The 15626-nt window shown below is 41.5% G+C and overlaps 1 protein-coding gene across 7 annotated transcripts in view; it reads right to left on the bottom strand.

Annotated features, from left to right (window-relative positions):
* Positions 1 to 15626, bottom strand: part of mgaa (MAX dimerization protein MGA a) — a 90341-nt gene that overhangs the window by 42195 nt on the left and 32520 nt on the right. For all 7 annotated transcript variants that reach the window (XM_078406148.1, XM_078406151.1, XM_078406154.1 and 4 more), the window contains 6 exons: positions 13907 to 14050; positions 12170 to 12289; positions 9427 to 9965; positions 6036 to 6354; positions 2726 to 2862; positions 591 to 722 (listed from right to left, as the gene is read on the bottom strand). In XM_078406148.1, the coding sequence (XP_078262274.1) occupies positions 591 to 722; positions 2726 to 2862; positions 6036 to 6354; positions 9427 to 9965; positions 12170 to 12289; positions 13907 to 14050 (1391 nt within the window). The remainder of the gene's footprint in view (positions 1 to 590; positions 723 to 2725; positions 2863 to 6035; positions 6355 to 9426; positions 9966 to 12169; positions 12290 to 13906; positions 14051 to 15626) is intronic.

The following is a 15626-nucleotide window of genomic DNA, read 5'->3' as shown; positions in this document are numbered from 1 at the left end:
TTACCTTGCACTAAACGTTATTCCCTTATCATGTATCTATACACTGTAAATGGATCGATTGTAATCATTTATTGTCATTCTGCTGACTGGTTAGCACGTGACAAACGTTTTTCACTGTACCTCGATGGTACACATGACAATAAACTAAAACGAGCTAAAACTGAATTGAATAATAAATAAAATTATTTTTTATTATAACCACTGTTGTACTTGGACAAAATGTAGTCAATTTTCAATTTGCACGTAGCAAGATCCTCCTAGCTCTACTCCATTTTATTGAGTGTTGATTGACAGGGAAGCAATAGCTAAGACTTCGTGACTACTTCATTGCTGTGGGATATATTAATCGTCCAACATACCAAGCAGGAATTGATTTTAATATCTCTTTACAAAACAGCTACTTCAGATGGTGAGACACTCTCTCACTATAGCAACAGTTTAAATTATACGAAAACACTGAACTGGGCCTTAATAACCAAGTGATAACTGATAAACTACTAGAATAAAAGTATAACTTATATGTCTGGCCATTTCCTCACAAGCACTAAATCAGACTGATAGTGAAAATTAAACAGAATTTTGACACTTGCCTGTCTACAGCAGCTCGTTGAACTGCAAGTGCAGGTTACGGACTTTTCAGCATCCTTGCGTTCGAAGACACGAACACGTGCACAGGTCATCAAACTGTCAAAATACCAGTACACCGGACCTTTGTCCTCAACCTTGAATAAAGATAAAAGTAAGAAGGAAAGTAAAAATGAAGGAAAGTTTTACCAGATATTGACATAAAACAACATTTAATTACTTATGCTATATACATAACTAATAATCTACTGTGTCATATTTCGCATCCAAACATTTCACAACAACGAACATGCACCAATATTTCTGGAAGACTGTTGCTGAATCAGGCAGGCAAATGAAATTAGAATTATGCAATGACTATAACCAATGTTTGTTATCCATGGGATAACATTGCAGTGTTTACCTTTGAACAGCACCACTGCATCGGCCTTCAAAAGAATCAAACAAGGTTTCAATACATACAGGTGCTCCTCATCTTACGATGGGGTTCCGTTCCGAGAAACCCATTGGAAACCAAAAGTATTGTAAGTCGAAATGCATTGAAAACACGCGATCATGTACCCGGAAGCGAGCGGCGGCTCGCTATGGGTTCCTGCCATTTGCACCATCGCAAAGTCGAACTATTGCAAGTCAAACCATCGTAACCTGGGGAGTACCTGTATTGTTTCTCTGAAGGAGGCATCACAAGACATTTGTAAAACTATTTGGAGCGGCCGCAAAAGCATCTTGCTAAAGTCAGACAAAGTATTTACTGAAAAGATATGAGGTTTACAATTAGATATCTGATGTGGTTTCGTGCAGGACTAGCCAATCTTTTTTTTTGAGACTGCAAAAAAAATCTTAATAAAAATAAAATGTACAGCAAATTTAGAACTTTGACGTATTTACTTTTAAAGATTGTTATTGAAACTAATAACAAGCAGGTATCAGTGCATAGATAATAAGTTTCTAAATAGCATCCAGGGGTGAGATTGTCATTAGTTCAGAAGATGGTTACTTGGTGAACTAGTTTGGGATCTCTTTTATTTAATACTCGCATAAATTATTGGCCAAGGTTCACTAACAGCCTAAATCTTCTGTTAATAAATTAAATAATGGTGGCAAAACCAAAAAGGAAATTTAAAATATTCTTGGGAAGTGAGAAAATATGTGACATGTAGAATCCAATGAAGTACCAAAATAAATGCATCACAAACTCAAACTGACACATCAAGAGATGGGGTGGAATACTACTTCATAGATTCCTTCCATCTTGTGGAGTTGCTACATGTATTTTACGTAATCTAATCTAGTAATACTACCTGATTAAACAACCCTAATTTTCAATAATTCAATAATGAACCAAAATATAATTATTTAACTACTATACTCATAGTAACTACAAGAACAGTCCTCAAGATTATTTTGGCTTCAGAAAGTATACTGTCCACAAGAGACCTACCTTCACCATATTGCCTGCCATTTGACAGGTTGTTCGCAGACAACCAAGGGATAGAACATAAAGCAATTTTTTTTGTAATGCTCCTGATATCATTTGTTCATATCATATATATTTTTCCAGTTTGCTTGTCGGCGTTTCTTATGTGTGCACTCTTAAGCTGCTGTATCCGCTTTATCAAAATAAAAATGTAGGAAGACTGCTTCAAGACAACTCCCTGGGGAAATGGTTTCCCTGCAACTCTATAATTTGCCATCTGCTGCCTTCTTTCCCTTTCCCCCACTCCATAATATATTGTTTCCGAGTCTAAAAGCATATGCATTTTAATCCTCAAAATTTAGTTGTCTACCTTGATCCCATATAAAATCTTGTACATTATTCTCATCACCTTGGAATTAAACATGGTCTCCAGATGAATGCTAGCCTTGACTATCTCATCACATAATTGTCCAGACTGCTTCCATAAATTTGAGATATTCTAAGCTTCCAAATCCCATGTATAGAACATGGAGGAAACCCATTCTACACAAATACACCCAAGGTCAGGATCAAACTTGGATCTCTGGCAGTGAGGCAGCAGCTTTACCAGTGGCTTAAATATTGGCAAATGTTGGCCAGGTTATGTAAAAACAGCAAAACATACGCTGAATGTTAATTCTGAGTACACATATCATGGAGATACTTAATATAATTGCCTCTTACTTCAGACAAAGTGGGGCTTCTATTACCACGACGAGATTCTAGGTGAGGTGCAATGTAAACTGGCTCAGGGTCCACCTCCCCCTCCTCACGAACCCACAGAGGAAACGAGCGCACAGGCTGTTCTGACACAGGAACTGCTGCAGGGTTGAGGGAAAAAAATGGAGGAAAGTTATCTTTTACCCTTTCAGTGTGCACATTGGTCGTTTATTAATAATGGGTTGGTTGCACAAACATTTGGTAAGGTTTCTCCTTGTGTCCTAATGCAATAGGGGTCCATGGGTCTAAAGGCATAATTATTAACAGTACTAATCTCCATCCTACCAGAAAAAGGATATGAAACCAATAATAGATATATTACAACAAATACGAGTCTAATATTTTACATTAGGCCTGGTTGCCTGTTGTTTTCACCCCTTAAAAATATCCAAAATGCTAGCATTTATAAATTTCTGATCTTCCGATACAATTTTGTTTCATTATCGATTTGCAGTAGTTTTCTGGTGGTCTTCTTTCACATCTATTTAAATTTTTCAAATGAAACTGAACCTATTACATATTTCAAATGCCCAGTCAGCATTAAGAATTTTAAAAATTTCATAATTTTGCGCCAATCTACAATTAAAATTGTTACAAATGCAAGATTTAAATATTAATAGGAAGTCAAAGTGAATGTCTAACATACACTACATCACACTTCAGTAATAATGGTAAAAAGGAACAGCTATACATTCCATCCCTATCAAAGCACTGAAAATAATCTGTTTTTCCTAAAATATCACTAGATCTTTAACATCCACTGACCACAAGAAAGGACAGTCGAGTCCTTGATTTATCAATTCGTCAAAAGTACTCCGACTATAATTATGCAGACTTCAACAATCCCGTGACATAAAAATTCTGTGGTACACGAGTTTTGTCCACAAGCCAAATCTGGTTCAACATTCTTTGATGCAGTCCTCAACCCACTACCCCCATTTTTTATTCCGCTGATGCTGTCTGATCTGCTGAGCTTTTCCAATGGTTCTGTTTTTAGTTTCGATTTGATTTGATTTGATTTTGATTTAGAGATACAGCGCGGAAACAGGCCCTTCGGCCCACCGGGTCCGCGCCGCCCAGCGATCCCCACACATTAACACTATCCTACACACACTAGGGACAATTTAAAAAAAAAACATTTTACCCAGTCAATTAACCTACATACCTGTACGTCTTTGCAGCAAGAGCAGTTTTTTCCTATTTTGATGGTCCACTTATTCTTTGTACCTATACATAGGCAGACCTCCAGCCCATTCTGTAAATTCCAGGATACCTGGAATTTTGATTGATTAAATAATTATGAACCTACCATCAGGACGCAGCCACTTTGCTGACTGACTCAATTGAAAGATTGAGGCTAATGCTTCCAACTATATGATCTTTGTGATGGACCCCAAATAATGCTGCATGTTCCTTGGGTGCCAACTGCTGAAACAGCGGTTGCGGAAGGGGTAACGTAATATTAAGTTATATCGAGCAAGAAATAGGCAAAATAAGAGATGACAAACAAGCAGACATGTAGCCAGAAAGTCAAAAGCAAAATATTACAGTTGACATTCTACTTGGTGTTACTTTGTGTGGTTGTGACTATTACTTTCAGGAGAAAGTGGTTTTGAATCATGAAAGGCAGACCTGGTCAAGAAGAAATAAGTCTCTTATTTCTAAGTGGCCTCAGATTTTTTAAAATGCAACAGTTGCCTGTCTAATAAACGTAAACATGTCCTGTGACAACAAAGAAATCCACATCAAATAACTGTTGAATAAATCTGAATCTGACTCAAAACGATTGACATTGGTGATTATTACTTTGCTTTCACCGTAGAAAATTAAATTTATGACCCACTTAACAATTGCAAAAGATTTGAAAATTCTATTTTACATAATACAGTTGTGAAGTAAGGCTTCAATCCAATACCCGTTATCTGAAAAGGTAAAAAAACACCAACTGAGACAAACTGGATTTTAAGGGAATATTTCAGTCCCCGACTGCAACCAACTGACTTTCAAAAGGGAACTGAATAACCATTCAATATTCAATAATGGGACCATTGAAAAGGTTAACTATTTGCATAGTACAGGTCTTCCCCAGGTTATTCTTCTTATCGATTCCACATCACAAGATTAGAAATTGTTCAGCCAGAGCTGAACACACTTCTCGGCATCTGCATACAATGGTGTCTTGCACGTCTTATGAATGGTGGTGGAAAGATTGGTGGAAACAGGGCTGCGACGTGAATGCTCTTTCCTAGACCCCCCCAGGTTATTGAGAACTGTTCATAACCTGGCCAATTCGCAAGCCAGATTTCTCTGAAAGCTGCGATGATATTACCACAAACCAAGATCCCACATGGCAGAAGAGGCCTGCAATTCTGCAGTAACCAGAAAATCCAGCCTGCTAGTCTCCCAAACACTCGACTGCATCTACTGGCTATACACAAATCAATATTCTTCACAAGCCCTTTAAATGTTTCCAAACACATGGAAGCCAAGTTCAAGAGTTTCATTAATTGTGAACCAGGAGGAAGAATAGAAGCATTTCCTTCAAGTTCAACAAACTTATCACCATGACCTTGGGCCCCTACACATCCCTAGATGGCAAGGGTCTCGACCCGAAACGTCACCCATTCCTTCTCTCCAGAGATGCTGCCTGACCCGCTGAGTTACTCCAGCATTTTGTGTCTTCCCTAGATATCACATCTAGTTTACATCCACTTGACGGTTACTTTCTAACTCATCACGCGTCTAGCCGATCAAACAAGCCACTATCATGCAGAAGATCTGTTAATAAAATATAAATGACCACCTTTGTCAGACATCTGGAAAATACAATTCTAGATTTCTAGTTAAAAATTCCTCTCCACCTTTTGGTTTTTTTCTATTCTCTAAATACATTGAACTTAAAATATTAAAACATACTGCTCCACTCCCATCTAACATAGCAGTACTTTAATTTTAAATAACATTTATTTTTGGAATATGCAGTGCTGAAAAGTATAAAATGCTCTTGAATTTAAAATATCATTACATATTTTTGCATGTCAAGAGTTCACAAAAATATTACGGATAGAACACTAACAGAAATGAGCACCTACATTGGTACTGCTAGAACTATTACGATGAGAAAAGTAAAACAGAAAATAGAGGAATGTGATCTATCTGCAAATCTGAAATAATGTGCATAAACAGACTTGCATTTTAAAATGTACTTGTTAACTAAATAACATCCTACTATAGCCAATTAATACTGACAAAGGATAATGCAGTGGCTACTAACCATATTCAACCACCTTCTTCCTTTTCCTCTTTTTGGCTTTTGGTTTCCAGTCCTCATCGTCTGCCAAAGCATCGTAGAATATTAAATCTTCCCTGAGAGATTTGGTCAGCTGCTTCTTACGGTTTGCAAATGACTTCAGCACCAACACTTTCTGCTTAGGACATTTACAGCTTAACATGCATTCTGGCTTTCGACAATGTTTGGGTGGCTCTTTGACGTTTGAGAGACTGGAACAAATGCAGCCCAATCGACAGAATTCATTCTTACAGAATGGTACCTGCCTAGATATCACTTTATGTTTCTTTGTCGATAGTGATCCCTAGGAGATTGTGACAAAGTAAATCTTTATTAATACAAAATGCAATAATAAATTATGAGTTATTAAGTCAGATGAGCATGAGATTCATTTTATAGGAAACTAGCCCAAGTGGACCCGTTGGGCCCAAACCTCTCCTGTATTGGTGCAGCACCCTGTCCTTCCCCCCCTCCCCTCTCCCTTCTCCCCCACTCCCTCCCCTCCTTTTAAACTTCAAATGTGAATAACTTAAAAAATATAACACCGATTTCAATAAAACTACTTGCATTATCACTAAAGTGACAATGGTGAGTAAGGTGGGCCTAAAATTGTCACGCTATCTTGTACCGTTTTGGCTGAAGTTCAGTCACAAACAAGATAACAAACAAGAGTTTTAGTATATAGATAATGTCAATATAACCTTCTGAAAACTATCAGCATTAGAGCCTTTTTCTGTGCTTTTATTAAAATAATTTCAGAAAAAGGTGTAGAATTTCGTGCTGTGTTGCTCTCTCCTGCTAAGGGAACCACAACTGTCCCTTGGCAGGAGAATTGTGCAAGAAGCTGCCTTTCGATGAAAGTGCATAAATCTTCCATCAGCAGCAGTGGACACAATAGTCACAGTATTTGAAATCCCAAGGAGGGATAGTTCACAGGAGCATCAATGAACAACACCAGATCATTGAAGAGCTGCTGGTACGATGACCAAAAGCTTAATCATATAGAGGATTTAAGGAGTGGTATCAAGACAAGAACAGTAAAGCAATAGAGAGATTTAGGGAGGTAATTCTAGAGTTTGAAACCTAGGCAGTCAAAGCCAATAAAAATTAGGGATGTAACAGAGCCGGAATTGTAGAGGTGAAGTTATCCCAAAGAGTCGTCGGTCATAGATGAATTTTAAAAACTGTCAAAAAGCAACTAGTCGATGGGAGTTAGGACATCGGCAACACAACTTTGGATGTTCTCATGTTTACTGAGGGTAGCACTTGGGAAGCTGGTGAAGGATGCATTTGAAATAGTCTAAATTCTGAAATATAAGGCATGGGTATTTTAACAAAATACTTACTGTGAAACTGACATTGTTGCAGAGATCGAAACTGCAAATTTAGATTAACTAAGCTGGAAGATAAACTCATCATCAAACAAAATTTCAGGTTGCAAATGGTCTGGATCTGCCTCTGGTAATTCATATGCCAGGGGTGAAGATAATTGCCATGAAATAGGGCTTGCAAAACTGATTGAAAGCAAGAATTTTTTACTTAATATTTAGCCAAGAGGGAATTTCTGCGCAGCCAACACTTGGAGGCAGTGCGGATTTGCTGCAATGGGTATGAGGTGTAAAAGTAGGAAATGGTTGATGCAATTTTACAGAATGCTGGTGAGCCTGGAGTACTGAATATAGTTTTGGTCTGCATATTTAATAAATAAAGATGTCCCTCTGTTCCAATTTTAAATGAAGCCAATTACAACAGGACGAGAAAAGAATTAGCCAGTGAACTGGGAAAGATTAAAGATAAGATGGTAGATGAGCAGTAGCAGAAAGCGGAATTAAGTAGGTTAAACGGTCACAGCTTAAGAATAAGGGGTAGGCCATTTAGGACTGAGACGAGGAAAAACGTTTTCACCCAGAGTTGTGAATCTGTGGAATTCTCTGCCACAGGAGGCAGTGGAAGCCAATTCACTGGGTGTTTTCAAGAGAGTTAGATATAGCTCTTAGGGCTAACGGAATCAAGGGATATGGGGAAAAAGCAGGAATGGGGTAGTGATTTTGGATGATAAGCCTTGATCATGGCGGTGGCGGTGCTGACTCGAAGTGGCCTGCATCCGAGCGACTTCAGATGTGGCCACAATGGCAGTGGAAATAATCTATCAATATTTCCTGGATATGAAGATATCTGAGGACTGGAACACCAGATGTAATGGCACTCTTAAAAGGAAATCGACACCGGGTGGTGCCACCAGCATTGGCTTTAACATCGTGGAACTTGCGATCCCTTTGTCGGGGATCGAAGCTCCAACCGCGGGGCCTGTGGACTTTAACATCATGAAGCCCGTGGTCTATGGTAAGAAGAGGTCGTCATGGGAGCTCCATACCACGGAGAGCGTTTCAACCGCCCTGACGCGGGACTTTCAATCACCCCACCGGGGGGCTCGAATCGTCAGCTGCAGGAGCTTTAATCGCCCCGACTGCAGATGGTTTGACTGCCCCGACCGCGTGAGAACAAAGAGGAGAAGATTGAACTTTATTGCCTTCCATCATAGTGAGGAATGTGGAATCCACTGTGGTGGATGTTTATGTTAACTTTTATGTGGTTGTGTGGCTTGTTGCTTTTCAGTTAGTATGGCTGTATGGTAACTCAAATTTCACTGTACCTTAACTGGTACATGTGGCAATAAACTGACCTTGAAATCTTGAAAACAGGGAACTATAAAACTTATTGGGAAAATGTTGGAATACATTATTGAAGAAATAGCAATACATATAGATACTTGTAAGAGTATTCATCAGTCATACATGGTTTTATGATGGAGAAGTTCTTGATAAATTTGCTATACCTCTTTCTGGGTGTAACAAACTGGATTGATAAAGGCAAAAACAATAATTTTTAGTTTGGAATTTACAGAAGATAGATTCTGTAAGATGTATAAAATCTTAGGCTGAGAAAAGGAAGTTCTTTCTCAAAAGGTTGCATCTTTATACTTGAACGGGGCATGGATGAGCATTGTTAAACTCACTTAAGGCTGAGATGGATTTTTAAACTAAGGAGAAAATAAGGATTATGATAATCAAACAGGAAAATTGGAGTAGGTGCCAAAAATTAGATCAGACACTAGGTTGCTGAATGGCAAAACTGACTCAAGGAGATGTATAGCTTGCTCTTTCTCTCTCATGTCATGTTCATATTAGTTTTGTTTTAAAACTCAGTTTAAATATTTTCTCTTTTTGTCCCAAGGCCACGTAAACTGATCAATCGTGAACAAAGAGCGGTATCACAATTTTGAATTGATCTAGTCACTTTCCTTGAGGTTTGCATCCTTCAAGTGCTTTAGTAAAAAAAATCCTCAGCTATGATCAATGTAATACAAAACCAGTACCTGTGCCGTTAACAGAGTACCAAGGGATGCTTCTGCTCGCTCCTCTGTGATGTAAGTCCTTGGTTTCCCAACCCAGACGGCACCATTCTCCAGATTCATTAACTTTATCTGCTTTTTGGATAACCCAGCAGGTCTCATGGGTGCAAAGGATGTCCGCAAACTGGTTGATTTGGCTGGTGTTGAGGACACCTTTGCATTGTTTGCAGACTTCTGCTCTTTGCTATCCGAGACAGGTCCCAATGTCATCTCAATCTGCTTGGTATTTTTGGAAACAGAGCCAACAGAAATGGGTTGCGGAGAAACCAAAGTTTGATTGGATGTGCGGGACCCTCTACAGTCAGCTTGGGATTTTAATACACTATCCAACGTGCGGACGTAACTGGAACTTTTGGTAGGCATTTGATATACAACTTTTGATGTCTTGTTCTCACACAGAGCAGCACGCTGTTCAATAATTTTCTCTTCATTTTCCAGGTATTCATCCAATTTGTCACTTGAGAAAACAGAACTATTTTTTAAGGAGTCCTCTGGTTTTGTACCTGGAACAGATCACAAAGCAATATTCATCAATGCATTTTTTAGTGCACCATCCAAACAAATTATCATCAACTGAAGTATAACATTAAAACTCAGTTCCCTCATCGCTTCACAACTATTTTTTGGCAAGTGTGCAATTTGCTAACATGCCTAATGCTACATATTTGGCAAAATAGCTCTGGGAAAGCTTTGCCTTTGGATGAAGACAAACAGTATCAGTCCTCCCAACATTTGATTTTACAAATTCAGAATTTTGATGTCCAAAATTCAGAATTTTACATCAAAATTCATAATATGGCGCGTAATGCAACTTTTCAGCAAAAAGAAAGTATACGCGCCAAATGCGCGTACGCGTTGCGCTACATTCACGTGTGAAAAACTACTATTATTTCCAACAGTCTGTAGTTCTTGGACTACATGTACAATGTCAGGCCTATCATGAGTATATTCTACAATTATAGAAAGGTTATTGAACAGAAATACGTTTTACAACAAAGAAAAATGTGTTTTGTTTTGTTTTTTCTATTGTGCTTTTTTCTTACACATCCCAATTCTCTTAGTATTGAATAAAAGAACAATGGTCATAAAATGTATGACTAAGTTATGAGAGTTTTATTTAAAAAAACTGCACATACCTAATTTAATTGAAGAAATACTTGCTCCAGTGGTCTTCAACAGCAAATCACAACGGTCCATGTCCCCCCAACCCTATCCCCCCCCCACCCACCCCTCTCCCCACCCTCCTACTCCCCCCCACCCTTCCCCCCAAATCCACACCCCCACCCCTCCCACCCCCACTCTCCCCTCCAACCCGCACTCCCTCCTCCCACTCCACTGCCTATTTCCCCCACACCCTAACCCTCTCCCCCCGTCCCCTCTCAACATCAACGGGCCTCACGCTCTGCAGCTAGGCAAGGCCAACGGCGACGCCGGGCGAGCGGCGATGCGAAGCCAGGCGAGCGGAGAGGTGAAGCGAGGCTAGCGGTGAGGCGAGACGAGGCGAGGCCGGGCCAGCGACGAGGCTAGAGCAGCGACGAGGCCGGGCGAGCGGCGAGGCGAGGCAGGGCCAGCGCGAGGCGAGGCCGGGCCAGCGGCGTTGCGAGTACAGCGGCGAGGCCGGGCCAGCGGCGGGGCATGTGTTTTGCTGAATAATGTGAGGCAAAATCGGAATGGCAGAAATTAAATAAGAAAGAGGAAACTTTCCGCCAAATTCGGATGGGTTGGGAGGTCTGCAGTAAGAATTAAAATATAAATTAGGTTCTTCATGCTATCATATATATATATCTGCAGGTTCTTAGATCAAAGGATGCATCAACACAACCCAACAAGAGACTAAGGGCCAATAACTATTCCTTTTTTTCCCCATCATGTTGACCTGGAGGAGGAGGGGTGGAGAGGTGAGGAGAGAAATAAAAGGGGTGAAAGGGACAGGGTAGTCAGTATCTGAAGTCCCTTAAAAGCAGAATTGAGAGGAACACAATGATTGTTTGTGTCGGTGTTGGGATGGTTTTTGTTTCTGTTTTTGGCTGTGTATGTGTGGGGGGGGGGGGGGTGGGTGTGTTGGGGGGGGGGGGGGGGGAACCTTTCTTTTGTTAGGTCTCAGTGCCCGGCGCGGCACTTAACATCGCCGGCACGGCTCAGCCGCGGGACGTTTCAGTGCCCGGTGCGGCTCGGCCGCGGGACGTTTCGGTGCCCGGTGCGGCTCGGCCGCTGGACTTAACATCGCCCGGTGCGGCCGCGGGACGTTTCAGTGCCCGGGGCGGCTCGGCCGGGGGGCCTTCCATCCCCTTGCGGGGGCTGTGCATGTCGGTTGCCTCGGTAGGGGTCGAGCTGTCTGTCCGTGGGTGCGGGGGGAGGAGAGGGGAAGTTCTGTTGCCTCCATCACAGTGAGGGGGTGTTTGGAGTCACTGTGATGGATGTTTGTGTTGGGGTCGTGTCCTGTGTTCTTTTCTTTTTTTGCTGTGACTGCTGAAATTTCATTCGGTGTTGTGCCGAGTGACAATAAAGTTTTGTTATGTTATGTTATGTTTTCAAATTTGTTGCCTTGATGCTAAAATGTTGGCATGGAGCACATTCATTTTCAGACCATTTGCCAACAGAAAAAAAACCCAGTCCTTTGGATGGGGTGACCTGCACCACTGGGTTAAGAATTGAACGCTTACTCAACTACACAATGTCACTGGAGTGCACCTATTTTTAAACTTACTTGTTTCAGTCTGCTTGGAAGTAGAAGATCCTGAATGTTGTCCAAGTTTTTGCTTCCAACCCTTCAACTTTGTGAAATCATTTGTTTTTCCTGTTCTTGAAACAAAGGAAACTTCTTCTTCTGTGGAATATTCAAATATTATTTTTAAACATTTAAAGATCATCTCTACTTATATCGTTATTGAAGAACAATTTCAAATCTTAAGATAGTGCATCAGCAACAACAACATAAAATTTGAAGATAAAAAAGGTAAAGTTTTAAAATAACCATAATTGCGAATACATTTATCAGTTATCTTTAAAACCTGGTTTGAAACAATTGCTGTTAGGGCCAAGCAATTCCCCAAGAAGCATATTCAGTCTATAAATGTAGGTAAAGGGACAATTAATTTACACTCCTTTCAAGAATTATTTTGCACTCTTTTATCTGAGCAAGGCAAGCAAAATAAAGAGTAACTGTGGATCACTGGACTGAGAATGCTAGTTTTTCAGCTAAATCTGTCTTGGTTAGAATAGAGAACAAAAGGGAACAGAAAGTAAGGCAAAGTAAAGGAACAGCCAGATTGAAGAGCATTGATTCTTGTTGATTAGATAAGCCAGTGAACTCTGCTGGAGAAAATCCAAACCATAACTCGGAACACTTCAAAATATTTAAACAGCTAGTGTAGAAGATCCTCCGTTGACCGTCTATAACTCAAATAAAAAATGACCAATTCCAAGTTTCACCACTCCAAGTTTCTTTGCATCAGTTCAATATTTCTATAAAGATAAATTAAACAGCCTTCGAAAAAGTATATAAGAATGGCTAATGAACAATTAACCCTAACCCTAATGCAAGGGGACTGAAATGTAGGGAGGATATGAACTTTGCACTGCCAGCTAATTTTAATAATTTCAGTTGCCTAGTCAGTCCTGTAATAAAGTGCTTAAGTACACGCTAAGATACAACGCATCATTTTATTGAAGCACTTACATCATAGGACTTGCAGTACATTACAGCTTCGAGCTGCTACATCTACTGCCTGACGTAGGCGAGTTCTTAATATTATAAAGCACGTACTAGGCGGGACTACTACTAACAAGCACTACAATTGGCTGGCATGCAATAGCCCATCTACATCTCTTCTTGTAGAAATAAAGGAACAACAGTAGCTTAAGCAATGAAAAAACAAAAATGTGAAGAATATACTAGCAAAGTTACACAAAATCGCCATATCTAACGGGTGGCCTACAAACCTGTCCGGCCCTCATGCGGTAAGAGACCAAGAACAGACGGGGGAGGAGAGTGGGGACGCAACAGGCGACTTGACAGGACTAGAGGGAGACGACATGGGCGCGCCAGGCACTGACCGATGCGGGAAACCTGCGGCAGGAACAACGGTTGGTGGTGAATCAACTGTGGGAGCGAACACGAGATGCGGGGCGTCAGGACTCGGAGTCGCAGGAGGATGGAGTGAATAACTGGACTGTTATTTAGCTTAACATATTGAGAGGGATTTAAAAACATGACTGCAATGGACTCCATTTAAAGTTAGTTTAAACAGCTTATAGATAGCCCAGAGGTCGATGCACAACCTGGTATCGGTAAATATTGAAGAATGTCTCAGTATGGAATAGATCAGGCTCTATAATTTTTTGAGCAAATAACAAGGTGCTAGAGGAAATTGGTGAGTCAGGCAGCATTCTTTAATCGCTCAGATGAATGAGTGAATTTTCCACTGAAGTGGTCTTTTCTCACCTAAAGGTTCTTGGACTTGTTTGATCGGAGAAAATTCTAAGATGTCTCTTTGAGCAGGTCCAACAATTGAAGATGATATGAACAGTCCTAAGTGTGTCAGGTTTAGGCTGCTTGTTGACATCAAGGAATTTGGCTTAAGACCAGCTGTAGGGAGAATACATGCAGTTATTAAAAGTGGAGCAACAGACCTCGACCCAGCCAATCCCCATCTACTAACACTCTCCGCCGCCTAGCAGAGCTGGTTCTTACTCTTAACAACTTCTCCTTTGACTCCTCCCACTTCCTCCAAACCAGAGGTGTAGCTATGGGCACTCGCATGGGCCCTAGCTATGCCTGCCTCTTTGTCGGGTACGTCGAACAATCCCTGTTCCGGACGTACACTGGCCCCATCCCCGAACTCTACCTCCGCTACATTGACGACTGCAAGGGTGCTACCTCTTGTACCCATGCAGAACTCACTGACTTCATACACTTCACTTCCAATTTCCATCCTGCTCTTAAATATACTTGGACTATCTCCGACATCTCCCTCCCGCTTCTGGACCTCACCATCTCTATCACAGGAGACAGACTAGTGACTGACATCTACTATAAACCATATAAGAAAATAACTGCAGATGCTGGTACAAATCGATTTATTTGATTTGAAGAAGGGTCTCGACCCGAAACGTCACCCATTCCTTCTCTCCCGAGATGCTGCCTGACCTGCTGAGTTACTCCAGCATTTTGTGAATAAATCTACTATAAACCCACTGACGTGCACAGCTATCTGGACTACACTTCTTCCCACCCTGTCCCCTGCAAAAAGTCTATCCCCTACTCCCAATTCCTACGTCTACGCTGCATTTGCGCCCGGGATGAGGTGTTTCACACTAGGGCATCAGAGATGTCCTCATTCTTCAGGAAACGGGGCTTCCCCTCTTCCATTATAGATGAGGCTCTCACTAGGGCCTCTTCTACATCCCGCAGCTCCGCTCTTGCTCCCCTTCCTCCCCATTCGTAACAAGGACAGAATCCCCCTCGTTCTCACCTTCCACCTCATCAGCCAGCGTATCCAACAAATTATCCTCCAACATTTCCGTCACCTACAACGGGACTCCACTGCTGGCCAAATATTCCCATCCCCTCCCCTTTCTGCGTTCCGCAGAGACCGTTCCCTCCGTAACTCCCTGGTCCACTCGTCCCTTCCTACCCAAACCACCCCCTCCCCGAGCACTTTCCCCTGCAACCGCAGGAGATGCAACACCTGTCCCTTTACCTCCTCCCTCAACTCCATCCAAGGACCCAAACAGTCTTTCCAGGTGAGACAGAGGTTCACCTGCACCTCCTCCAACCTCATCTATTGTATCCGCTGCTCTAGATGTCAACTTCTTTACATCGGCGAAACTAAACGCAGGCTCGGCGATCGTTTCGCTCAACACCTTCGCTCAGTCCGCCTTAACCAACCTGATCTCCCAGTGGCTGAGCACTTCAACTCCCCCTCCCGCTCCCAGTCTGACCTTTCTGTCATGGGCCTCCTCCAGTGTCATAGTGAGGCCCACCGGAAATTGGAGGAACAGCACCTCATATTTTGCTTGGGCAGCTTGCAGCCCAGCGGTATGAACATTGACTTCTCCAAGTTTAGATAGTTCCTCTGTCCCTCTCTTCCCCTCCACCTTCCCAGTTCTCCCTCTATCTTCCTGTCTCCACCTATATCCTTCCTTTGTCCCGCCCCCCTGAC

This window comes from Rhinoraja longicauda, chromosome 10 (genome assembly GCF_053455715.1).
Source record: "Rhinoraja longicauda isolate Sanriku21f chromosome 10, sRhiLon1.1, whole genome shotgun sequence".
Taxonomy (NCBI): Eukaryota; Metazoa; Chordata; class Chondrichthyes; order Rajiformes; family Arhynchobatidae; genus Rhinoraja; species Rhinoraja longicauda.
The sequence above is the reverse complement of the archived record's forward strand: the minus strand, read 5'-3'. Positions and strand labels throughout refer to the sequence as shown.